This window comes from Myotis yumanensis, unplaced genomic scaffold (assembly GCF_028538775.1).
Source record: "Myotis yumanensis isolate MYYU_CA2020_CCGP unplaced genomic scaffold, mMyoYum1.0.hap1 SCAF_5, whole genome shotgun sequence".
Lineage (NCBI taxonomy): Eukaryota > Metazoa > Chordata > Mammalia > Chiroptera > Vespertilionidae > Myotis > Myotis yumanensis.
In genome coordinates, this window is record NW_027223756.1 from 106081137 (window position 1) to 106108147 (window position 27011).

The 27011-nt window shown below is 48.2% G+C and overlaps 1 protein-coding gene across 1 annotated transcript in view; it reads right to left on the reverse strand.

Annotated features, from left to right (window-relative positions):
• Positions 1–230: 230 nt before the first annotated feature.
• The window catches only part of PDE5A (phosphodiesterase 5A), a 153356-nt gene continuing 126575 nt past the window's right edge, over positions 231–27011 (reverse strand). The window contains exons 18-21 of the mRNA XM_070416905.1: positions 15276–15339; positions 8045–8119; positions 6216–6299; positions 231–4225 (exon numbers count right to left, since the gene is read on the reverse strand). Of these exons, the coding sequence (XP_070273006.1) occupies positions 4091–4225; positions 6216–6299; positions 8045–8119; positions 15276–15339 (358 nt within the window). The 3' untranslated portion in view covers positions 231–4090. The remainder of the gene's footprint in view (positions 4226–6215; positions 6300–8044; positions 8120–15275; positions 15340–27011) is intronic.

Here is a 27011-nt window from a genome sequence, read left to right on the forward strand (position 1 = left end):
CTCCGGAGCGTGGCTGGGCTCTTGGAGTGAGATGGGGAATGTGGCCGCAGTGAGTGGCAAAGGACACTGTTAAAAAGAGGAATGCTGCCGAGAGGAGTCTGGGCCGGAGAAGGACTTTTCCCAGCTGGCAGGACCCAGGTTAGCAAGGTCTGAAGTCTCTCCATCTCTTCGACCCGTTCCCGCTGCCTCAGATCCACACCCAATAACCACTCCACACTCATGCGTGGCTGTTCATTCTTCCTTTTATTTTTACAAAGCGTGGCAACACGAGGGGACAACGCACAGTGAGGAGCCGCCCTCTGGGGGCAACCCTGACTGTGGCCTGTAGGGCTGGTCCCCGAGAGGACGTGCCTCTGAAATGCTTCTTCCGGTGGAGGTGGGGGTGGGGGAGGGGAAGATGAGAAATCAACACCCACAGTCATTCAAGTGGACTTAACCGCTAAACACAATATACACAGTACCTCCGTTATCCTAGTACAAAAATAGTGCCAGAAACTATATATTTGTTCAAATATGTTGAAAAGGTATAAGAATACAAATAGATATTAACAGTGGCTAGTGATGATTCATCAGGTTTTCTTAAACTGTAATAGAAATTTCTATTTCCCACTATTTACACGGCTTTCAACAGCATTCGTTCGGACGTGTCTCCACAGGCTTTGAGGAGGGTGTGGACGGCAGCGCGAGCTGCCGAAGGGCCCCCGTGTGCATGGGACAGGCTGTGGCCAGCAACCTGGGGATGGTGCAGCACACGGCCCCACCCCAGCAGCGGCACCCTCGGGGCCCGCGACAAGCTTGCAGGAAGACAGGTGTCCTGACAGATCTCCTAAGGTCCAGGTGAGGAGCTCCTTGGAAAATGCATGACCACAGGTTATCGATGAAAACAAAAGTGACACCGTGGGACACAGGCAGGCTCAGCGCTGAGCTGGTCCCACCAGCACCGTCCACGAGGCTGGGAGCCCACGAGGCTGCTGTGCTGTCTCCTCAGTGGCCTGCACCTGGCGCGTGGCAGGGACTGAGGCGGACACAGGTCAGCAGGGACCGTGGCAGGGACCGAGGCAGACACAGGTCAGTAGGGACCGAGGCGGGCCAGGCAGAGTGGCACTGCCCCCGTGTAAGCAGGCGCTCGGGGAGGCAATGGCGGGGCCACGGTTTCCTTCTCTCATCGCCAAGGATCTCAGCATGAAGCAAAGCAGTATCGCTTGTGCGGCCGTGATGCTGCACGATGAGAAACACAGGAAACGTGAAATCCACGGGGTCCAACACGCGTGCTCTGTGCCGGACACGGGCAGGTCCCGGTGAGGCAGGCTCGCAGCTGGGCCCGTCCCCCGGAGCTAGCACTCCGGCAGGTTCCCACGCTCCAGGCCAGCAGGGCTGGGAGGAAACCGCTGGGGATTAGGAGACAGGTGACTACCTCACGCCCGGCTGTGCTCTGAGGCCGCGCTCAGCCCGAGTCCCCCGCGCACCAGCCGTCTGGTCTGCGTGAGCAGCGAATGAGCGTGTGTCTCTGAGGAGCCACCCGTGGGATCACAGCCCTGTGGCCGCGTGTCTCGTGCGACAGTGGTCTCGGCTGCTGGGCGGACAGAGCAGCCGCCGCCTGTGACATCCTTGGGGAGACAGAGGCTTCTCCCGAACACAGCGCCTCCGTGTCCGGGTGACAGAGGTTGTGACCCACATGAGTCCACACAGGACGGCGGCCGGCAAAGCCCACGCTCCGAAAAGTACCCGGCCGGGCATGTTCACAGATTCAAACAGCTGAGTGAGCAGTGGGGGCTCGGGGGCTGACCATGGAAATGAAATAATGGTGCAATGTCACTCAGCTAAAACCACACCAACCGCTTTCTCTGGAGCAGAGCGCGTGCTTGCTGGTTTGGGTGATAGACACACAGGGGAAGGCGGAGGCCTACACCAGTGAGCACATGAAACAGCGTTTTTTGTAGCGTGACTTACTAATTGCTGTATTACTTCCCATACCAACAACCACCGGCCCACCCTGGACATGTATTTCCCACCTAGGAAGCGACAGGAAAGAAAATATTCACATGAGAATGAAAACTTTGTGCCACATACCAGGTAGGAGCCCATGTATGGAATGATTTTCCTAAAAATGGGGAAGTAAAATGGCTAGAACCAGCCCTAAAGAAGTCTTCTTCTGCAGGGACTACAGTGCCAGGCGTGGCACAGCCTAACTTCTAATTTCTAAACGAGTGAAGTAAAACCAGCGCATCTACAGGCAAACCGAACGGTTCCTAGTCTAAGTGTATCTCTCTGCCTGTTAAAATGGCCCCTCACACCCTCCCAGACTCATCTGCAGTGGCTTTTACGGTCTCAGTGATGTGTGGCGGGGGGGTCGGTGGGGGGGGGGGGGGGTCGGAACCGAAGCGTATGACGCAGACGGAGGCACAGTCACAGGGCACGGTGACAAGTAGGTTATGAGAGATGCCACTTCAGTGTTCCACGCTGAGGAACACGCATACACAGGGGTGTGCACAGGATGCAGGTGTGTGATTCAGGGGAAGCCTGTGGCAGACACACCCGCGCCCCCAAGTGGTGCCTCAGGTCATCTGAATGATATGAGATAGAAATAGGGTCACATCCTGAACATACAAGTGTCATGACAATCACACATACAGCATCACGCAGTCCCTAACGCTGTAGACTGGCCTTTCTCACAGAGTGAAGGCCGTAGATTTGCCACCCACCCCCCCTTTTTTAAACCTGAATGGTAAGAATGCAGATACATTATCCCAAGGTACACGTACATATACAACTTCACCTGCTGAGTGTTAGGCAGTTTAGAGGAAAATGCTACCCATGGGAACCTTGTTTCCATGAAAGCTTTGCTAATGCTGTTACCGGCCCCCCAGAAACTTCCCCCCAAAACAGAAACTTGTTTGGGGTTGGGGGGCAGGTGACAAACCAAACAAACACCACTCTTCCTGCTCAGTCCAGACATCTGCAGGGGTTTGAGCGGATTATCTTTCTGGAAGCAGCCGCCTGCCCCCTCTGCGTCTCCAGTGCCGGATTGTGCACAGGAGCACACACTACGAGTGGAGCTCAAATGCTAAAAATGTTCACATTTTCTAAATGGACGGGAAGCGAGAGACATGAAGACACCAGGCCCAGCTCAGGGCCCGTGGTTAGGGCACACGCCCACATTCTGTGATCCCGGGCGGACTGGTCCCACGAGCCCACACTGGGCACTGCCTCAGGCACAAAACAGACTGCTGACCGTCCCTCAGGCCTGAGTGTCCGGCTGCTGCCCCCGTGGGCTCACTTCCGGCCCATGTCCAGGTGGCCTTCTGCTGCGCTCTCCTATCGGCAGTCACATCTCACGCCAGCTCTGGGCTCCAACGGCCACTTGGTTCCTGATTTCCCACTGGGGTGCAAACCGGCCCCCGATAAACTATGCTGTACGATGAACCGATGATAAACGCTGAGGGAGTTACACACAAAAAAGGGGCAGAACTGGTGACCGTAGCGTTTCCGGGTCACACTGCCTGTTGATAAGATCAGTGATGGTCAGTGAAACGACAATTCTGCCCTGCAGCACTTTCCATTGCTTGGGAGTTTTAACTGTTTTGTTAACATAATACATTGTTGACAAATAATCCCGTCCCCCTTTCACATCCACGCAGCCCCAACTTTTCTCTATCTTACGAAGGTTTTACGTGTCATGGAATATATTCCATTTGGTCTGGGCCTATTTTTGAGAAAGAAAAGATTCCAAACATTCTTGAAAGGTCCGCGATTCCAAACCACAAAACCAATCGCTTAAAATTCCCAAGCGAAACAGCCAACTGAACGTGAGACGCAGCCCGCACGCTCAGCACCGATTCCTGCGTGGACCTGCGGTGGGGGGTCGGTCCCGTGGTTGGGGGGTGGTCCGGTGCTTAGCGAGCCTCAGCTCAGTGGGCAACACACACACATAGGCAGGCAGGACTGCTCCCTGAAAAGTCCCCGCTGTGCTCTCAGAAGCTGTGCAAACACACCAGGACACTGTGGAAGGACACACGCAGCCTGTTCAGCATCCAGCGAGGCCGGGCCGTGCAGACCGCGGTCGCCAGCATCCCGCCCAGGGCCCAGGCGGTCAGCTGCGTGGGGCAGGGCCGCCAGCCCCGTTGACCAGTGCGTCCTGCTGCTCAGCCAGCGCCTGCCACTTCTGCCTGTTGTGCCTGCAGCCGTCCAGCAGGGGGGAGCAGTCAGGGGACACGCGGGCCAGCGCCTGGGGAAGAAGAGAGAGCCGCCTTAGGGGGCGCCGGGAGCAGCCCTCCCCGTGTGCCGGCCGCACTGCTCATTGCGGGCAGCCCGCGGCTTTCACAGGCTTCGTGATTACCCAGAGACCATGGCTGTGACACACAGAAGGTCCCCTGGGAGCGAGTCCGTGCTGAGACAGGGCGAACACGCGTCACAAACCACAGCACTGGGCTGGGCGGCCCCGCGAGCTGCTGGCAGGGCAACAAGGCATTTTGCCTTTTTACGTAGCACAGACATTGCCCCCTGCTTGTGACTGTCCTGGACACTCTGTTTATGCATTTTTTCTATAAAACTAGAGGCCCAGTGCATGAAATTTGTGCATTGGGCGGGGGGTGGTCCCCTCAGCCCAGCCCACACCCTCTCCATACGGGACCCCTCAGGGGATGTCCAACTGCCGGTTTAGGCCCGATCCCCAACCGGGCCTAAACTGGCAATTGGACATTCCTCTCACAATCCAGGACTGCTGGCTCCTAACAGCTCACCTGCCTGCCTGCCTGATTGCCCCTAACTGGCCCCCCTGCCAGCCTGATCACCCCTAACCACCTTTGCCTGCTGACCTGATCGCTCCTCACTGACCCCCTCTGCCGGTCTGATGGCCCCTCACTGCCTCCTCCTGCCAGCCTGGTTGTCCCAAACTGCCCCCCCTGCAGGCCTGGTTGCCCCCAACTGCCCCCCCTGCTGGCCTGGTAGCCCCCAACTGCCCCGCCTGCTGACTTGGTCGCCCCTCACGGCCCCCCCATGCTGGCCTGGTCACCCCTCACTGCCCCCCTGCCAGCCTGGTTGCCACCAACTGTGCCCCCTGCCGGCCTGGTTGCCCCACATAGCCTGCTGTTCAGTTGTTTTGTCGCCCCTCACTAACCTCCCTGCTGACCTGGTCGCCCCCAACTGCCCGCCCTTGCTGGCCTGTTTGCTCCTCACTGCCCCACCTGCCGGCCTGACTGCTGCCAAGTGCGCCCCCTGCCAGCCTGGTTGCACCTCACTGCCCCCCCTGCCAGCCTGGTTGTCCCCAATTGTGCCCCCCGACGGCCTGGTCGCCCCTCACTGCCTGCCTCTGCTGGCCTGTCATCCCTCACTGTCCCCCCTGCCGGCCTGGTCGCCCCACGCAGCCTGGTGTTCAGTTGTTTGGTCGTCCCTCACCAACCCCCTTGCCGGCCTGATCGCCCCACGCAGCCTGCTGCTCAGTTGTTTGGTCGTCCCTCACCAACCCCCCTGCTGGCCTTGTCACCTTACTCAGCCTGATCGGTCGTCCGTTTGGTTGTTTTGGATGTGACGGCCCCTGGCTCTTTATATATATATATAGATTTTTTTCTTATCATGTACTTAAATCAATTTTTATCCACAATTACAATAAAGATGGATTCATAATTCTTTGTGGTGCTATTATTTACCTGCTATAGTGTCATAAATATTTAGAAAAAAGGATGTTCATGGCAGATTTCTTCATAATAAAGAAACATTGACTTAAACACCCAACAACAGGGTTAGGTGACGGGATACCATTTAAACTTGGAAAGACAAGGGCAGCATCTATCTTCTGTACATGGGGCATTAAACATCTAAACCAGTGAACTGGTTGTGTTAGGGCAAATGTCTTCAACTCGAAAATAAAGACCCCAAGCAGCAGGAGACTGGAGGTCGAACTTGCAATAGTCTCCCAGCCACTCCGCTACCCTCACAGACACGTATCAACACTATTCAGCTGCACTGTTTACTGAGAAAGAGTTGGATAATTAGTTTCTCTATTTAGGCCAGAGTTAACGTAAAAGGAATAACACTGACAGAGAGCAGCATATGTCCTCAGGGAGGTCAGCGGGACCTCAGTCCTAATGTCCCTCACGGCTGGGACTAGCATGTAGCAGGCACTCACTAGATGGCTGCACTTGGTGACGTGAAGTGTCTGGGAAACTGCAAATATGAAATGTAGGAGTTTAGCAGCCTAGCAGTTTGCATGGAGATACCTCATACAGCTGCAGGCAGATGGCGTCGATGAAGCCCACCTGCATACTCGGGATCTTGTTCTTCTTCTCCCTGTTCATGAGGTCCTGAAGCACAAACACAGGAGAGACACTCAGACCTGCAGCCACGGAAAGAGCACAGTGCCCGTCCCGGGCCAGGGGAGGACGGGCTGGTACCTACTCACCGCCTCCCGACCTTTGCCAGCCTCCGGCACTGCCCGAGGCAGCACCCTCAGGAAGGCCCAATCCTCAGACTTATGTCCTGGCGGTGACCTTCCCACATCACCCAGAACTAACCGCTGCCCTAGAGCTGACATTGCCCTAGAGCTGACACTGCCCTAGAGCTGACACTGTCCTAGAGCTGACACTGTCTACTAGAGCCGACACTGCCCTAGAGCTGACACTGTCCTAGAGCTGACACTGTCCTGGAGCTGACACTGCCCTGGAGCTGACACTGTCCTGGAGCTGACACTGTCCTAGAGCTGACACTCCTAGAGCTGACACTGTCCTAGAGCTGACACTCCTAGAGCTGACACTGCCCTGGAGCTGACACTGTCCTAGAGCTGACACTGTCCTGGAGCTGACACTGCCCTGGAGCTGACACTGCCCTGGAGCTGACACTGTCCTGGAGCTGAGACTGTCCTAGAGCTGACATTGTCTACTAGAGCTGACACTGTCCTGGAGCTGAGACTGTCCTAGAGCTGACACTGTCTACTAGAGCTGACACTGCCCTAGAGCTGACACTCCTAGAGCTGACACTGTCCTAGAGCTGACACTGTCCTGGAGCTGACACTGTCCTAGAGCTGACATTCCTAGAGCTGACATTGTCCTAGAGCTGACACTGTCCTAGAGCTGACACTGTCCTAGAGCTGACACTGTCCTAGAGCTGACCACTGACTTGCATCCAACTACTGACCTAACATTCATTTCTGATGTAGAACCGACCGCTGATGTGTACTTGAAGGACACGCAAGCTGTGAACTGCATTCAGCTATGGATCTAACACCTTCTCTGTGGGAGGTGCCGAGGCCACAGTGGGTACAACTCAGGTCAGGAGCCTCCGAGGGAGGTGCTGCTGCTACTTCGCCCAAGAGCTCGTGACGAGACCAGGTGAGCCAGCACCCGCGTGGGAAGCACCGCGTCTGTCTGGGGCTTTCAGTCAAGCACATCCTCCCTCACTGTTACCACCACTCTGCCCACCACTTTCTATGAAGATTCTGAGCTTCAAACAGCCCGCCTCACACTGTGCAACTGGAAGAGACGAGTGAGACACAGCTTGGGCCTTTGTTAACCACGGCCCATTCACCATGGGCCCAATTAACGTCCATTGGAATTGGAAAACATGACTCTATGCTTCATGTGCAGGAAAACTCGTTCCAGATGGTTCCAGGGGAATCTTTTTCTTGTATTTGAGATCCATACCCTATGCAAAAGGAAGTATGTATTCAAAAAAACCTTCAAAATCCATGTGCCTTTCTGGGAATCCATCCTAACAGGATGATGGTCATGCTCAGCAACATGGATGGTTATCACGGTGCTGGGTGGGATGGTGAGCATCGCAAATATCCACCGAGGGACGTGGGTAAGTGACAGTTAGATCTGTTTTATGTAACCATGATAAACAATATTTGGAGGGTAGCATTGTTAGAATGAAAAGTAGCTGATGATACTTAAATAGAAAAAGCAAATTACAAAACAGTAGGTATAACAGGATGGGAAACAGAATGAGAAGCCGTGTTCCCAAGACCTCACTGACACCTAAAGAGAAGTTCATAACAAAAAAGCTCTTGAGTCATTATTTAATAACTCCTAGCTATGGGCCTCATACTCACCGCAGGCTCTATGTTGAGTTCTCTTCTCTCTTTGTCTCCTTGGTCAAAGAATTCCGCCGCCACAAGCTCTGCGATCTGAAATAGACAGCACAGGGCGTTCGGGGGTTATACCCTCTTCTCTGTGAAATAGACAACACAGGGCATCTGGGGGTCACAGCCTTTTCTCTGAAAGTGACTGACGTCCTGGATCTCCAAAGTTCAATGGCTCTTTGGAGTTTCAGATAAACAGCATTAGAATTCTTATCGGTTTTTCAAATGTTGATAGTTTATATAAATAGAACAAAGAATGTTTCCTGTATTTTTGACAGAAATCTCAAAAGTTACAATAGCATTTTCAATGCTTTCCAAATACAAGTCATCAATATAAGGACAAATAATCCAGAAAACATAGTCTCGAAAGCAATTGAAAAGAGGGAAATATAAATATTTTATGTTGTATTATTAAAAAAGGGTAATCCTACATAGTTGCACCGTTTTATATGCTAAAACACCATAAAACTTTTAAAATGTGTCAATGTTATAAACTATAGAATTAGGAGTATTTATGATGTGTAAGTACATGGTAAAATATTGATAAAAAATACCAAGTTATGAATTTTGCAAATAGAATATTACGTGTACCTCTCAAGACCTGTATATCCATTCCTAACACTTTTACCCTACTACACCCGCACAAGTAACTGTGCCCTAAATTTTGTGTATTTCATTTATTATGTTACCATATGTGTGTAGGCATTGAAAAACAAATTGTTTGGTTTTATCTGGTTTTGAAATATATATGATTTTAAGCTAAAAATAAAAGGTACTAAAACCGTTCAGATCTACAGCTTTCAAACACATCAGTACACTTAGGGCCAGGCAGGAACGGGGAATGAAATTGTATCCCCTTTGCTTTCAATGTGTGCTGGTCACCAAGGTGGAGTCTGCACCCTCTCACTACGCAGAAAAAGCTGCTGTCACAACTTCAGCGCTTAGCGGGGAAAAGCAGGGAGCCCATGTGGGAGTGCAATCAGCAAGGCATCAGGCATGGGGGTCCCCGGTCTGTGAATATACAGCAGGTAGGCGCGTCCTTTGCACTCCATTCATAGGCCTTGTGACTTTAACCTCCCGGGCCCTCCCTTCTCCTTCTAAGACAGTGGTTCTCAATCTGTGGGTCGAGATCCCTGAAAATACATCCTGCATATCAGATATTTACATTACGATTCATAACAGTAGCAAAATTACAGTTATGAAGTAGCAACGAAAATAATTTTTTGGTTGGGGGTCACCACCACATGAGGAACTGTATGAAAGGGTCGTGGCATTAGGAAGGTTGAGAACCACTGCAAGCGCTTCCCTTATGGTTTCTGTGGTTGTTCTTATTGAATATGTTGAATACGCTGGGTTTTGCCGCCTGCAGTTCCCACTGTCTAGGCTTTGCTGACTGCGTCTGGGATGGATCGGGCACCTGTGCCGTTTCTGTCACTGGTGATGAGATGTGGAGCTGCGATGAGATTGAGACGGGATCTTTCTAACTTGCATCTTTGCTCAGAGGCAGCGTCCTCCTGCTGCGGTTCCTAGCGAACACCTGGTTGACTCTTTTCGTGACCTTAGCAACTGCGGATGACCTCTGTCTACCTCCAGTGATGTAGGGGCTGCAAAGCTGACAGCCAACCAATCATTCCTTTCTGCTTTATTAGGTGAAATACAATGAAGAGAAAGCTAATTGGTTCCCCTAAAGCACCGCTGGCATAAAAAAGCAGGGGAAATGCTTGTTCCCCACTTTTGTTACCATTTTAAAACTAACTTGGTTCTCCCAAAGCATCCGCCAAAGATGACCAGGCAAGGCTTTGTTTCCTTCCCTTGCTTATTACTTCAAACTCTGAAATTTAAACGTATTTAACGTATTCTGATCCCTCATGATGCCCAGATTATCCCCTTTCAGCCAGTGGATGCTCAGTGCGTGACTTCTCTGGTACCACCAGGACCTGCTCAGCCTGCACCTCCTCGCTCCCTGCTGCTCCAGGTCACCTAGTAACCTGCCAGGACCCATTTCCTGGCCGTCTCCTGCTTCAGCCCCAGGACCAGCCATTTCTCTCCGGAGCCCGAGCTCCTCTCCAGGGAGGTGTTCAGAAACCTCAGTGGCACCAGGTTTGCTCATTAACCAAGGTGACCCATGTAAGCCCCTCGAGGGGGGCGAAGCTGGGGCACAACACAGGTTCCTACAAACTCTCATTCCCGGCATCCGCATCCCTGCCTTTGTCCATGATCTTCATCACCACTTACTCCCAAATCCTACTTCTCAACACCCCATGGACTTTCATACCTGCTTCTACCCTCATCACCTACAACAGGAGCTGAACAGATACACAGCATCGCACTAACAACACCATCCCTGAGAGCAGCCTCCAGGGCTTGTTGTGATGAAGGTGTTGTTTTGAAGGCGCATCCTACTAGAGATACATGGTTCGGTTGTTGTGTTAATGTCACAACCCAAATCAGGTTCATGTTACTTTCAAGGCTGAGTGATGTTCAAAATTTAATCCTACATAATAGAAGCCTAATATGCTAAGTATCTGGTCATCCGTTCAACCAATCAAAGCATAATATGCTAATGATATGCTAAGGCTGCTCAACCACTTGCTATGACATGTACTGACCACCAGGGGGCAGATGCTCCAACCAGTAGGTTAGCTCGCTGCTGGGGTCCAGCCAATCGGGACTGAGCGAGAAGGGCCAGACACACCCTGGAGCCTTTCCGTGGTCCCTCCCTGGCTGGCCAACCTCCTGCGTCCCTCCCTGGCCCTGACTGTGCACTGGTGGGGTCCCTCGGCCTGGCCTGCGCCCTCTCGCAATCCAGGACTCCTTGGAGGATGTCAGAGGGCCGGTTTTGGACTGATCTTGCAGGCCTGGCCCAGGGACCCCACTGGTACATGAATTTGTGCACTGGGCCTCTAGTTTTATCTTATAACTAGTGGCTGTGGGCACGAATCCATGCACAAGTAGCTTGCTGCCACTGCCTCAGCTGGCCGCTCCACCCATTGCTGCTCTTAGCTCTCTGCCGCACTTAGCTTGCTGCCCTGCCCTCCTGTAGCTCTCCACCACTCATAGCTCACTGCCCTGTCCTCCTGTACTCTCTGCTGCTTGTAGCTCGCTGCCCTGCCCTCCTGTAGCTTTCCACTGCTCATAGTTTGCTGCCCCACCCTCCTGCTGATTGGACGTTACGCATCATGGTATAATGACCATTTGCATATTACCTCTTTAATATATAGGACTAGAGGCCTGATGCATGAAATTCATGCACTGGGGGGGGGGGGGGGGGTGGTGGTCCTTCAGCCCAGCCTGCACCCTCTTGCAGTCTGGGAGCCGTTAGTCAGACATCCTTAGTGCTACCGAGGAGGCGGAAGAGGCTCCTGCCACCACCGCTGCACTCGCCAGCCGTGAGCCGGGCTTCTGGCTGAGCGGTGCTCTCCCTGTGGGAGCGCATTGACCATCAGGGGGCAGCCCTTGCATTGAGCGTCTGCCCCCTGGTGGTCAGTGCGTGTCATAGTGCCTGGTTGTTTCGCCATTTGTTCTATTGCATATTAACCTTTTATTATATAGGAATATAAGCACTATTTATATGGTTCCAAAGTTAAATCTACAAAACAAGCCTAGCGAAGCAGCTCTGGCTAGCATCTCTGTTCCTCACCCCTCTTCCCTCCTTAACTTGCCTTGTGGTTAATCCTTGTTTTTTTTTTTTTCTCACATAAAATGCACCCTTGTGATCACTCCATGATGGTTACAGATGATGCTCAATTCCTGTCCCAGCCGCATGGAACTCGTGGTGTAAAGCACTCGGCTTACTAGTCAGTACCCTGGGGATGAACTTTGGGCCGACGCTCTATCTACTGAGCCAAACCGGCTAGGGCTCTTCTTTGTTTTCAGAAGTTCTTTAATATTAGTGATATTAACTATCAGAAAGAAGTTGCACATATTTTTTATCAGTGTATCATGGTCTTTTGCTTTGCTTATACTATCTTTTGCCATGCAGAAGTTCTTAATGTTTCCATTTGTATGGAATCAAATGCATTCATCTTTTCCTGTAATGCTTTTGCACGCTGAGCCACAGTCCAGAAGGTCTTCTCATTCCTGGGCCGCAGAAGACTCCAGGGTTCGTATTTAGCACCCGGATGGCTTACTTCTCTGCACTGAGCTCTCTGCTCCATGCAGACTTTACCTTTGCAGACTGGATCCCACTCTGCCTCTCGCTATCTGGCTGTGGAGACAGGGAAGACATCCTCACACTATTTAAGTCTGCCCTTGCCCGGTTATTTTAAATGCCACCTCTACTGTCCACCGAGTGTTCTGCGCGGTGTCTAATGTTCTATGGACTCCATGTCTGTCGCCCTCACCACCTGCTTTGATTACAGAGGTCTTACAGTGTTGCTTTGTAGGTCTGGACCCAGCCTCACTACTCTGCCTTCCCAGGTCTGATGTGGAAGAAAGAAAAGGGAAATGAAAAAAAAAAACAAAAACCTGAGAGAAACCAAGATGGTGGCATAGGTAAACACCAGAGTTTGCTGCCTCGAACAACCACTTCAAACATACAACTAAAAGACGGAACAGACATCATCCAGAACCACAGGAAGGCTGGCTGAGTGGAAATTCTACAACTAGAAGGAAAGAGAGAAGCATACCGAGACTCAGAGAAGGCACAGTGCGGAAGTAAAATACTGAGGTGCGGAGGTGCATGTGGAGTGGACTGGCGGCTGAGGGCGCAGTTGTCATTTTCAATCGGGAGGGAGTCTCAGGCTCTGAGCTCCAGTTCTGGGCAAGTCTCTAGGGACCCAGACTCATACGGGAGAAGTGGGACTGTCTGGCATCGTTTGGAACCCGAGGGCAGCTTTCTCTCCGAGGGGCTTGCAGTGATTACCCGGACACTGAGCAGCAGGGCCTCTGAGGGCAAGTCTGAGAGCAGCCATAACTGCTAGCCCCGTCCTGTTGATCCCGTGGGTCCCGCCCCACCCAAGCCCTGCAGGGAGGCTTTTGCTGGATAGCCGCAGTCGAAGGCTAGATTAGCACCTCCCTAGAGATCCAGGAGCCAGGAAGCCCAGAGGTCAGAGTGGGACCATCCAGTTTGCAGCTCCCTGGAAACATAAAAGACACACTCAGGGGGCAGATTCAGTGAGCACCAAAGCCCCACTGAAGCAAGTTTTGCCCCAGAGGGGTGTCTCCAGCACAGAAGTTCTCCCACTGCAGACACACCTCATTCTCACAGCCAATTGGCCTGGAGGTCAATTCCTCCCAGCGATAACTACAACAATCAAGGCTTAACTACAACAAGACTGTGCAACAAAGCCCACAAGGGGGTGCACCAAAGGTGTTCTCCTCAGGTAATTGGGGAGGCTGAACCACTGGGTCCTAGAGGACACTCAGCACAGAAAACCACTTTATCAACACAGGGAAGCATAAAAAATGCCGAGACAAAGCAACAGGACACAAATGAAAGAAATGGAGGAAAGCAAACTGCTGGATATAGAATTCAAAACCACACTTTTAAGGTCTTTAAAGAATTGTCTAGCCGAAACCTGTCTGGCTCGGTGGATAGAGCGTTGGCCTGCCGACTGAGGGGTCCCGAGTTCGATTCCGGTCAAGGGCATGTACCTGGGTTGCGGGCACATCCCCAGTAGGAGATGTGCAGGAGGCAGCTGATCGATGTTTCTCTCTCATCAATGTTTCTAACTCTCTATCTCTCTCCCTTCCTCTCTGTAAAAAATCAATAAAATATATTTAAAAAAAAAAAAAAAGAATTGTCTAGAAGCCGCCGATAAATACAGTGAGATCCTCAAGAAATCTAGTGAGACCCTCAATGTTGTGATAAAGAACCAACTAGAAATTAAGCATACACTGACTGAAATAAATATTATACAGACTCCCAACAGCAGACCAGAGGATCGCAAGAATCAAGTCAAAGATTTGAAATACGAAGAAGCAAAAAACACCCAACCAGAAAAGCAAAATGAAAAAAGAATCCAAAAATACGAAGATAGTGTAAGGAGCCTCTGGGACAGCTTCAAGCGCACCAACATCCGAATTATAGGGGTGCCAGAAGAAGAGAGAGAGAAAGATATTGAAAACCTATTTGAAGAAATAATGACAGAAAACTTCCCCTACCTGGTGAAAGAAATAGACTTCCAAGTCCAGGAAGCGCAGAGAACCCCAAACAAAAGGAATCCAAAGAGGACCACACCAAGACACATCATAATTAAAATGCCAAGAGCAAAAGACAAAGAGAGTATCCTAAAAGCAGCAAGAGAAAGACAGTCAGTTACCTACAAGGGAGCACCCACATGACTGTCAGCTGATTTCTCAACAGAAACTTTGCAGGCCAGAAGGGAGTGGCAAGAAATATTCAAAGTGATGAACAGCAAGAACCTACAACCAAGATTACTTTATCCAGCAAAGCTATCATTCAGAAGTGAAGGTCAGATAAAGAGCTTCACAGATAAGGAAACGCTAAAGGAGTTCATCACCACCAAACCAGTATTATATGAAATGCTGCAAGGTATCCTTTAAGAAGAGGAAGAAGAAGAAAAAGGTAAAGATACAAATTATGAACAACAAATACACATCTATCAACAAGTGAATCTAAAAATCAAGTGAATAAATAATCTGATGAACAGTATGAACTGGTGATTATAATAGAATCAGGGACATAGGGAATGGACTGACTATTCTTGGGGGGGAAAGGGGTGTGGGGGTTGCGGGAAGAGACTGGACAATAATCGTGCACCTATGGATGAGGACAGTGGGTGGGGAGTGAGGGCGGAGGGAGGGGTGGGAACTGGGTGGAGGGGAGTTATGGTGGGAAAAAAGAGGAACCAATGTAATAATCTGAAAAATAAAGATTTAATTAAAAAAATAAATAAAACCTCTTATGATTTTTATCAGAAAAAAAAGAAAATGCCGATCCTTCCCTGTTCCACTGTTAAAGGGATGTGTTAAAACCATCGCTAAGCTAACCAGAAGTGGTACTTACCAAAGTCAAACTTACCAACCGTGAGGTGTCCTCCTCCTTCACATACCTCATAAGTCTCATTAAGTGCTAATGAATCTTCCACAAAGAACACTTATATCCAACTGCCTGATTTTCATGCCACTTAAAAATGACATCATAATTTCCACTAATATGCCAGAAGCTGCCATGGAGAGTGAAGAAATGCCTGACTTTGATTTTTAAGGGTTAATTCCGTGTCAGTAAATGACGTACCCGTTGCTGAATGGGCCAGGGCTTCGTGATGGCAGAGAGGTCACACGCGGTCATCAGCATTGCCCTGCAGGGGGGAGGGGGAGGGGAGAAGACCAGCAGCCCCGTTAGCTCTGAGCAGCACCTGCCCTCAGCAACAGCTCCCACCAAAAGACGAAGTCAAACCCTCTACCCAGGAACGGCAGTTTATAAAGATGAAGAAACAGGATTTACACAGAAATGTGGCTGATGCCGGTGGATCAGAGGGTCACTGTTTTGGTTACCCAGTGAAAGACTGAAATTTTCCCTAAAACCACCTCTGTTAGCCCCAGAGGACAAAGGAGAGAAATCATTGCCATTGGGCAAATCATGCCCTTTCTATCATTATTTCCACCTGGGTATTCCATTCTTAGTGATCACGTGAAGAAAACACACTGATGACTAATGAAAAGCCATTCAATGGCAACAATACTACTGCAACACACCACTCTGGCAACACACCCCACTGGCAACAAACCCCACTTGCACACACCCCACAAGCAAATATCCCACTTGCACACACCCCACTGACAGCACACCCCAATGTCAAACTCGACTCAAAGCACTTCCAACTGTAAACATACTCTACTGGTCACACAGACTACCATAACACATCGTACTGTGACACAGCATACTGAAACACATCCTACTGTGACATAACCTACTGTGACACACATACTGACAGAGCCTACTGTGACACAGCCTACTGTGACACATCCTACTGTGACACATCATACTGTGACATATCCTACTGTGACACAGACTACTGTGAAACAGCCGACTGGTCACAAAACCGACAGATAACAAAGGCTACTGTGACAGCCTACAGTGACACATCCTACTGATCACACAGCCTATTGTTCATACAGTGTAATCTGACACAGCCTACTGTAACACAGCCTACCATGACAAAGCCTACTGTAACAGAGCCTGCTGTGACATAGCCTACTGGTCACACAACCAACTGGTCATAGCCTACTGTGACACAGCCTACTGTGACACATCCTACTGCGACATATCCTACTGTGACACAGCCTACAGGTCACATAGCCAACTGTGACACAGCCTACTATAACATAGACTGTTGGTCACACAGACTACTGGTCACAGCCTACTGTGACACAGCCTACTGGTCACACAGCCTACTGTGACACAGCCTACTGGTCACACAGCCTACTGTGACATAACCTAATGACACAGCGTACTGTTCACACAGCATACTGAGACATATCCTATTGTGACACAGCCTATGGGTCACAATTCTACTGTGACATCTTAATGTAACAGCCTATTGGTCACGAAGCCTACTGGTCACACAGCATACTGGTCACACAGCCTACTGACACAAATCCTACTGGACGGCCTACTGGTCACAATTCTACTGTGACAGATCCTAATGTGACACAGCCTATTGGTCACAAAGCAAACTGTGACAGATACTACTGGTCACACAGCCTGCTGGTGACACAACCTAGTGTAATGCAGCTTACTGTAACAGTGCCTACTGTGACACAGCCGATTGGTCACACAGGCTACAGTGACAGAGTCTACTGTTAACACAGCCTACTATGAAACAGGCTAATGGTCACAGAGCCAACTGTGACATATACTACTGTGACACAGCCTACTGGTCACACAGCCTACTGTGATATATCCTCCTGTGACACAGCCTAGAGGTCACACAGCCTACTGTGACAGAGCCTAAAAATCAAACAGCCTACTGTGACACATCCTACTGGTCACTCAGAATACTGTGACAGAGCCTACTGGTCACACAACCTACTGTGACACAGCATACTGGTCATAATTATACTGTGACACATCCTACTGGGCAGACAGCCTACTGGGAAATATTCTACTGTGACACAACCTACTGTTCACACATCCTACTGAAACATAAGCTACTGTGACACAGCCTTCTGGTCACACAGACTACTGTGACAAAGCCTGTAATATATCCTACTGTAACACAGCCTACTGTTCATACAGTCTACTGTGACATATCCTACTTTGACACAGCCTACAGTTCACAGAGCCTACTGTGACATATCCTATTGTGACACAATCTACTGGTCAAAATTCTACTGTGACACAGCCTATTAGTCACACATCCTATTGAGATATATCCTACTGAACCCGTGCCTACTGGTCACACAGCCTACTGTGACATATCCTATTGTGACACAGCCTACTGGTAACAATTCTACTGTGAAACAGCCTACTGGTCACACAGCCTATTGTGACAAAGCCTACTGTGATATATCCTACTGTGACACAGGCAACTGGTCACACAGCCTACTGTGACATATCCTACTAGACAGCCTACTGGTCACACAGCCTACTGTGACACAGCCTAAAGGTCACACAGTCTATTGTGACACAGTCTACTGGTTACACAGCCTACTGTGAGAAAGCCTACTATGATCTATGATATATCCTACTGTGACACAACCTAATGGTCACACATCCTACTGTGACATATCCTACTGTGACACAGCCTACTGTGACACTTTACTGGTCACACAGCCTACTGTGAAATATCCTACTGTGACATTGCCTAGTGGTCACACAGCCGACTTTGAATATCCTATTGTGAAACAGGATACTGGTCACAATTCTACTGTGACAAATGCTAGGTCAAACAGCTTACTGTGACAAAGCCTACTGTGATATATCCAACTATGACACAGCCTACTGGACACACAGCCTACTGGTCACCCAGCCTACTGTGACAAAGTCTACGGTGAAATATCCTACGTTGACACAGCCTTCTGGTCACACTGCCTACTGTGACTCAGCCAACTGTTCACACAGCCTACTGTGACATATACTATTGTGACACGGCTTACTGGTCACAATTTTACTGTGACACATCCTAATGAGACACAGCCTCCTGTTCTCACAGCCTACTATGACACGGCCTACTGGTCAAACAGCATACTGTCATATATCCTACCGTGACACAGCCTACTAGTAACAATTCTACTGTGACACATCCTCCTGTGACACAGCCTAGAGGTCACACATCCAACTGAAATATATCCTACTGTGACACTGCCCACTGATCACACAGCCTACTATGACATATCCTATTGTGACACAGCCTACTGGTCACAATTCTACTGTGAGAAAGGCTAGGTAACACAGCCTACTGTGACAAAGCCTACTGTGATATATCCTACTGTGACACTGCCTACTGGTCACACATCCTACTGTGACATATCCTACTATGACATATCCTACTGGTCACATACCCTCGTAATCACACAGCCTAAGGTGACACAGCCTACTGTGACATATCCTACTTTGACATATCCTAGTGGTCACAAAGCCTACTGTGACATCCTATTGTGACAATGCCTCCCGGTCACAATTCTACTGTGACAAAGTCTACAGGTCACACAGCCTACTGTGACAGAGCCTACTGGTCACACAACCTACTCTGACACAGCCTACTGGTCACAATTCTACTGTGACAAACCCTACTCTGACACAGCCTACCAGTCACCCATCCTACTGTGACAAAGCCCACTGTGATATATCCTACTGTGACACAGCCTACTTGACACAGCCTACTGTGAAACAGCCTAGTGTTCACCAAGTCTACTTTGACATATCTTATTGTGACACAGCCTAATGGTCACTAATCCTATTGAAATATATCTTACTGTAACAGGGCCCACTGGTCACACAGCCTACTGTGAATATCCTATTGTGACACAGTCTACTGGTCCCAATTCTACTGTGAAACAGCCTTCTGATCACACAGCCTACTGTGACATATTCTATTGTGACACAGCCAAGAGGTCACAAAGCCTACTGTGACAGGGCCTAAGGGTCACACAGCCTATTGTGACACAGTTTACTGGTCACATAGCCTACTGGGACAGAGCCTACTGGTCACAATTCTACTGTGACACAGCCTTTTGGTACAAAGACTACATTTGCAAAGCCTACAGTGATATATCTTACTGTGACACAGCCTACTGGTAACAACTCTACTGTGACACATCCTACTGTAACACAGCCTACTGTTCACACATCCTACTGAAATATATCCTATGTGACACTGCCCACTGGTCACACAACCTACTGTGACATAACCTATTGTGACACAGCCTACTGGTCACAATTCTACTGTGACACAGCCTACTGGTCACACAGCCTACTGTGAGAAAGCCTACTGTGATATATCCTACTGTAACACAGGCAACTGATCACACAGCCTACTGTGACATATCCTATTGTGATTCAGCCAAGAGGACACACATGATACTGTGACATGGCCTAAGGGTCACACAGCCTATTGTGACCCGGTGTACTGGTCACACAACCTACTGTAACAGAGCCTAATGGTCACACAACCTACTCTGACATAGACTACTGATCACAATTCTACTGCGACAGAACCTACTGTGACACAGCCTACTGGTCAACCAGCCTACTGTGATAAAGCCTACTGTGATATATCCTACTGTGACACAGCCAACTCGTCACACATCCTACTGTGATATATCCTACTGTGACACAGCCTACTGGTCACATAGCCTCCTGATCACACACCCTAAGGTGATACAACCTACTGTTCACACAGCACACTGTGACATATCCTACTGTGACACAGCCTATTGGTCACACAGCCTACTGTGACACAGCCTAAAGGTCACACAGCCTACTGTGACAAAGGCTACTGTAATATTTCCTACTTTGATACAGACTATGGGTCACACAACCTGCTGTGAAACAGCCTACTGTGCCATGTCTTTTTGTGACACAGCCTACTGGGTACACAGTCTACTGTGACATATCCAATTTTGACAGAGCTACTGGCTATGATTTTACATCCTATTGTGACCCAGCCTATTCACAGCCTACAGTGACAGCGTCTACTGCGACATATCCTATTTTGACACAGCCAAGAGGTCACAAAGCCTACTGTGACAGGGCCTAAGAGTCACACAGCCTATTGTGACACAGTCTACTGATTACACAGCCTACTGGGACAGAGCCTACTGGTCACACAACGTACTGTTACACAGCCTACTGGTCACAATTCTACTGTGACACAGCCTTCTGGTACACAGCCTACCTTTACAAAGCCTAGTGTGATATATCTTACTGTGACAGCCTACTGGTAACAATTCTACTGTGACACATCCAACTGTGACACATCCCACTCGTCACACATACTACTGTGACATATCCTACTGTGATACAGCCTACTGGTCACACATCCTACTGTGACATATCCTACCATGACACAGCCTACTAATAACAATTCTACTGTGACAAATCCTACTGTACAGAGCCTACTGGTCACAAATCCTACTGAAATATATCCTAGGTGACACTTGCCACTGGTCAAACAACCTACTGTGACATAACCTATTGTGACACAGCCTACCGGTCACAATTCTACTGTGACAAAGGCTAGGTCACACAGCCTACTGTGACAAAGCCTACTGTGATATATCATACTGTGACACAGCCAGTGGTCAAACATCTCACTGTGACATATCCTACTGTGACGTAGCCTACTGGTCACATAGCCTCCTAATCACACAGCCTAAGGTGAAACAGCCTACTGTTCTCACAGCCTATTGTGACATATCCGACTGTGACACAGCTTATTGGTCACACAGACTACTGTGCCATATCCTATTGTGACTCAGTCTACTGGTCAAAATTTTACAGTGACACATCCTAATGTGACACAGCGTATTCACAAGTCTACTGTGACACTGCCAACAGTTACATTTCCAACTTTGACATATCCTACTGGTCACAAAGCCTACTGTGACATACTATTGTGACAATGCCTACCGCTCACAATTCTATTGTGACACAGCCCACTGGTCACACAGCCTACTGTGAGAAAGCCTACTGTGATATATCCTACTGTAAAACAGGCAACTGATCACAAAGCCTACTGTGACATATCCTATTGTGATTCAGCCAAGAGGTCACAGACGATACTGTGACAAGGCCTAGGGTCACACAGCCTATTGTGACGCAGTGTACTGGTCACACTACCTACTTTGACACAGTCTATTGATCACAATTCTACTGTGACAAACCCTACTGTGACACAGCCTACTGGTTAACCAGCCTACTGTAATAAAGCCTACTGTGATATATTAAACTGTGACACAGCCAACTCATCACACATCCTACTGTGACATATCCTACTGTGAAACAGCCTACTGGTCACATATCCTACTGTGACATAGCCTACTGGTCACATAGCCTCCTGATCACACAGCCTAAGGTGATACAGCCTACCCTTCACATAGCCTACTGTGACACAGCCTAAAGGTCACACAGCCTACTGTGACACCGGCTTCTGTAATATTTCCTACTTTGACACAGACTATGGGTCACACAACCTGCTATGACACAGCCTACTGTGACATTTCTTTTTGTGACACAGCCTACTGGGTACAGAGTCTACAGTGACATATCAAATTTTGACACAGCCTACTGCTTATGATTTTACTGTGACACATCCTATTGTGACACAGCCTATTCACAGCCTTCTGTGACATATCCTATTTTGATACAGTCGACTGGTCACAAAGCCAACTGTGACATATCCTATTGTGACACAGCCTACAGGTCACAATTCTGTGACACAGCCTACTGGTCACATAGTCTACTGTGACACACCCTCTGGTCACACATCCAACTTAGACATATCCTACTGTAATTCTGCGAACTGGTCACACAGCCTACGGTTACAAATCCAATAGTGACACAGCCTACTGGTCACAATTCTACTGTAACACTGCCTACTGGTCACACAGACTAATGTGACATATCCTATTGTGACACAGTCGACTCACAATTTTACTGTGACAAAGGATAGGTCACACAGCCTACTGTGACAAAGTGTATTGTGATATAATCCTACTGTGACACAGCCTACAGGTCAAACATCCTACTGTGACATCATAGCCTACTGGTCACACAACCTACTCTGACACAGCCTACTGGTCACAATTATACTGTGAAAAACCCTACTGTGACACAGCCTACTGGTCACCCAGCCTACTGTGACAAAGTCTACTGTGATATATCCTACTTTGACACAGCCTACTGCTCACACAGCCTACTGTGAAACAGCCTAGTGTTCACCAAGTCTACTCAGACATCTTATTGTGACACAGCCTACTGGTCGAAAATCTACTGAAATATAACCTACTGTGACACTGCCTACTGGTCACACAGCCTAATGTGAATATCCTATTGTGACAAAGGCTAGGTAACACAGACTACTGTGATAAAGCCTACTGTGTTATATCCTACTGTGACACAGCCTATTGGTCACACATCGTACTGTGATATAGCCTACTGGTAACGCAGCCTACTGGTCACCCAGCCTACTGTGACAAAGTCTACTGTGATATATATTCTTTGTTGACACAGCCTTCTGGTCATACTGCCTACTGTGACTTAGCCTAATGTTCACAAAGCCTACTGTGACATATACTATTTTGACAGAGCTTACTGGTCACAATGTTACTCTGCCACAGCCTACTGTGACACGAACTACTTTGACATGGCCTACTGTTCACACAGCATACTGTGATATATCTTACTGTGACACAGCCTACTAGAAACAATTCTACTGAGACATATCCTAATGTGACACAGCCTACTAGTAACAATTCTACTGACATATCCTTCTGTGACACAGCCTACTGGTCACACAACCTTCTGAAATATATCCTACTGTGACACTGCCCACTGGTTACACAGCCTACTGTGACATATCCTATTGTGACACAGCCTACTGGTCACAATTCTACTGTGACAAAGGCTAGGTCACACAGCCTACTGTGGCAAAGCCTACTGTGATATATCCTACTGTGACACAGCCTACTGGTCACACATCCTACTGTGACATATCCTACTGTGAAATAACATATTGGTCACGCAGCCTCCTGGTCACGCAGCCTACTGTGACAGTCTACTGTAATATATATTCTTCATTGAAACAGCCTTCTAGTCACACTGCCTACAGTGACTCAGCCTATTGTTCACAAAGCCGACTGTAACATATACTATTTTGAAAGAGGTTACTGCTCACAATATTACTGTGACACAGCCTAATGTGACACAGCATCCTGTTCTCACAGCCTATTGTCACTCAGCCTACTATGACACGACCTACTGTGACATGGCCTACTGTTCACACAGCATATTGTGATATATCCTACTGTGACAAAGCCTACCAGTAACAATTCTACTGTGACACATCCTTCTGTGACATTTCTTTCTGTGACATAGCCTACTGGTCACATAGACTCCTAATCACACAGCCTAAGGTGACACAGCGTACTGTTCACACAGCTGACTGTGACATATCCTATTGTGACTCAGACCACAGGTCAAAATTTTACTGTGACACAACCTGTGACACAGCCTATTCACACAGCCTAGTGTGACACAGCCTAGTGTTCACACAGTCTACTGTGACATATCTTATTGTGACACAGCCTACAGTTAACACATCCTACTGTCATATATCCTACTGTGACACTGCCTACTTTTCACACAGCCTACTGTGAATATCCTATTGTGACACAGCCTACTGGTCACAAATCTACTATGATAAAAGCTAGGTCACACAGCCTACTGTAACAAAGCCTACTGTGATATATCCTACTGTGACACAGCCTACAGGTCACACATCCTACTCTGTCATATCCTACTGTGACATAGCCTACTGGTCACATAACCTAATCACACAGCATATGGTGATACAGCCTACTGTTCACACATCCTACTGTGATATATCCTGTGACATAGCCTAATGTTCACGCAGCCTACTGGTCACCCAGCCAAATGTGACAAACTCTAATGTGACATATATTCTTCGGTGACACACCCTTCTGGTCACACTGCTTACTGTAACTCAGTCTACTGTTCACACAGCCTACTGTGACATATACTATTTTGACAGAGCTTACTGGTCACAATGTTACTGTGACACATACTAATGTGACACAGCCTACTGTTCTCACAGCCTATTATCACTAAGACTACTGTGACATATTCTATTGTGACACAGCCTACTGGTCACAATTTTAATGTGACAAAAGCTAGGGCATACAGCCTACTTTGACAAAGCCTACTGTGATATATCCTACTGTGACACAACCTACTGGTCACATATCCTACTGAGACATATCTTACATAGCCTACTGGTCACGCAGCCTACTGTGAGAAAGTCTAATGTGATATATATTCTTCGGTGACACAGCCTTCTGGTCACATGCCTACTGTGACATGGCCTACTGTTCACACAGCATATTGTGATATATCCTACTGTGACAAAGCCTACCAGTAACAATTCTACAGTGACACATCCTACTGTGACATTTCTTTCTGTGACATAGCCTACTGGTAACATAGACTCCTAATCACACAGCCTAAGGTGACACAGCGTACTGTTCACACAGCTGACTGTGACATATCCTATTGTGACTCAGACTACTGACCAAAATTTTACTGTGACGCAACCTGTGACACAGCCTATTCACACAGTCTAGTGTGACACAGCCTAGTGTTCACACAGTCTACTGTGACATATCTCATTGTGACACAGCCTAAAGTTAACACATCCTACGGAAATATATCCTACTGTGACACTGCCTACTAGTCACACAGCCTACTGTGAATATCCTATTGTGACTCTGCATACTGGTCACAATTCTACTGTGACAATGCTAGGTCAAACAGCCTATTGTGACAAAGCCTACTGTGATATATCCTACTGTGACAAAGCCTACTGGTCACACATCCTACTGTGTCATATCCTAATATGACATAGCCAACTGGTCACATAACCTAATCAAACAGCCTATGGTGACACGGTCTACTGTTCACAGAGCTTACTGCGACATATCCTAATGTGACACAGCCTACTGGTCACACATTCTTATGTGCCATATCCTGTGACATAGAATGTTGGTCACGCAGCCTACTGGTCACCCAGCCTATTGTCACAAAGTCTAATGTGATATATATTCTTTGGTGATACAGCCTTTGGGTCACAAAGCCTACTGTGCCTCAGCCTACTGTTCACACAGCCTACTGTGACATATACTATTTTGACAGAGCTTACTGTTCACAATATTACTGTGACACAACCTAATGTGACACAGTTTCCTGTTCTCACAGCCCATTATCACTCAGCCTACTGTGACTCGACCTACTGTGACATGGTCTACTGTTCACACAGCATAAACTGATATATCCTACCGTGACAAAGCCTACTACTAACAATTCTACTGACACATCCTACTGTGACACAGCCTACTGGTCCCACAACCTCCTGAAATATATCCTACTGTGACACTGCCCACTGGTCACACATCCTACTGTGACATATCCTACTGTGAAATAACATATTGGTCACGCAGCGTCCTGGTCATGCACCCTACTGTGACAGTCTACTGTAAGATATATTCTTCGTTGAAACAGCCTTCTAGTCACACTGTCTACAGTGACTCAGCCTATTGTTCACAAAGTCGACTGTGACATATACTATTTTGAAAGAAGTTACTGCTCACAATATTACTGTGACACATCCTAATGTGACACAGCATCCTGTTCTCACAGCCTATTATCACTCAGCCTACTGTGACACGACCTACTGTGACATGGCCTACTGTTCACACAGCATGTTGTGATATATCCTACAGTGACACAGTCTACTAGTAACAATTCTACTGTTACACATCGTACTGTGACATTTCTTTCTGTGACATAGCCTACTTGTTACATAGCCTCCTAATCACACAGCCTAAGGTGACAGAGCGTACTGTTCACACAGCATAATGTGACATATCCGACTGTGACACAGTTTCTTGGTCACACAAACTATTGCGCCATATTCTATTTTGACTCAGTCTACTGTGACATGTCTTATTATGACACATCCTACTAGTCACATATCCTACTGACATATATCCTACTGTGACACTGCCCACTAGTCACACAGCCAACTGTGAATATCCTATTGTGACTCAGCCTACTGGTCACAATTCTATTGTGACAAATGCTAGGTCAAACAGCCTAATGTGACAAAGCCTACTGTGATATATCCTACTGTGACACAGCCTACTGGTCAAAAATCTTACTGTGACATATCCCGTGATATAGCCTCCTGGTCACCCAGCCTACAGTGACAAAGTCTAATGTGAAATATATTCTTCAGTGACATAGCCTTCTGTTCACGCTTCCTACTGTGACACAGCCTACTGTTCACACATCCTACTGTGACATATACTATGTTGACAGAGCTTACTGTTCACAATGTTAATGTGACACATCCTAATGTGACACAGCCTCCTGCTCTCACAGCTTATTATCACTCAGCCTACTGTGATATGACTAACTTTGACATGGCCTACTGTTCACACAGCATATTGTGATATATCCCATTGTGACCCAGCCTACTAGTAACAATTGTACTGACACCCCTACTGTGACACAGCCTACTGGTCACAAAACCTACTGAAATATATCCTACTGTGAAACTGCCCACTGGTTACACAGCCTACTGTGACATATCCTATTGTGACACAGCCTACTGGTCATAATTCTACTGTAACAAAGGCTAGGTCACAAGCCTACTGTGACAAAGCCTACTGTGACATATCCTACTGTGACACAGCTTACTAGTAACTATTCTACTGTGACACATCCTACTGT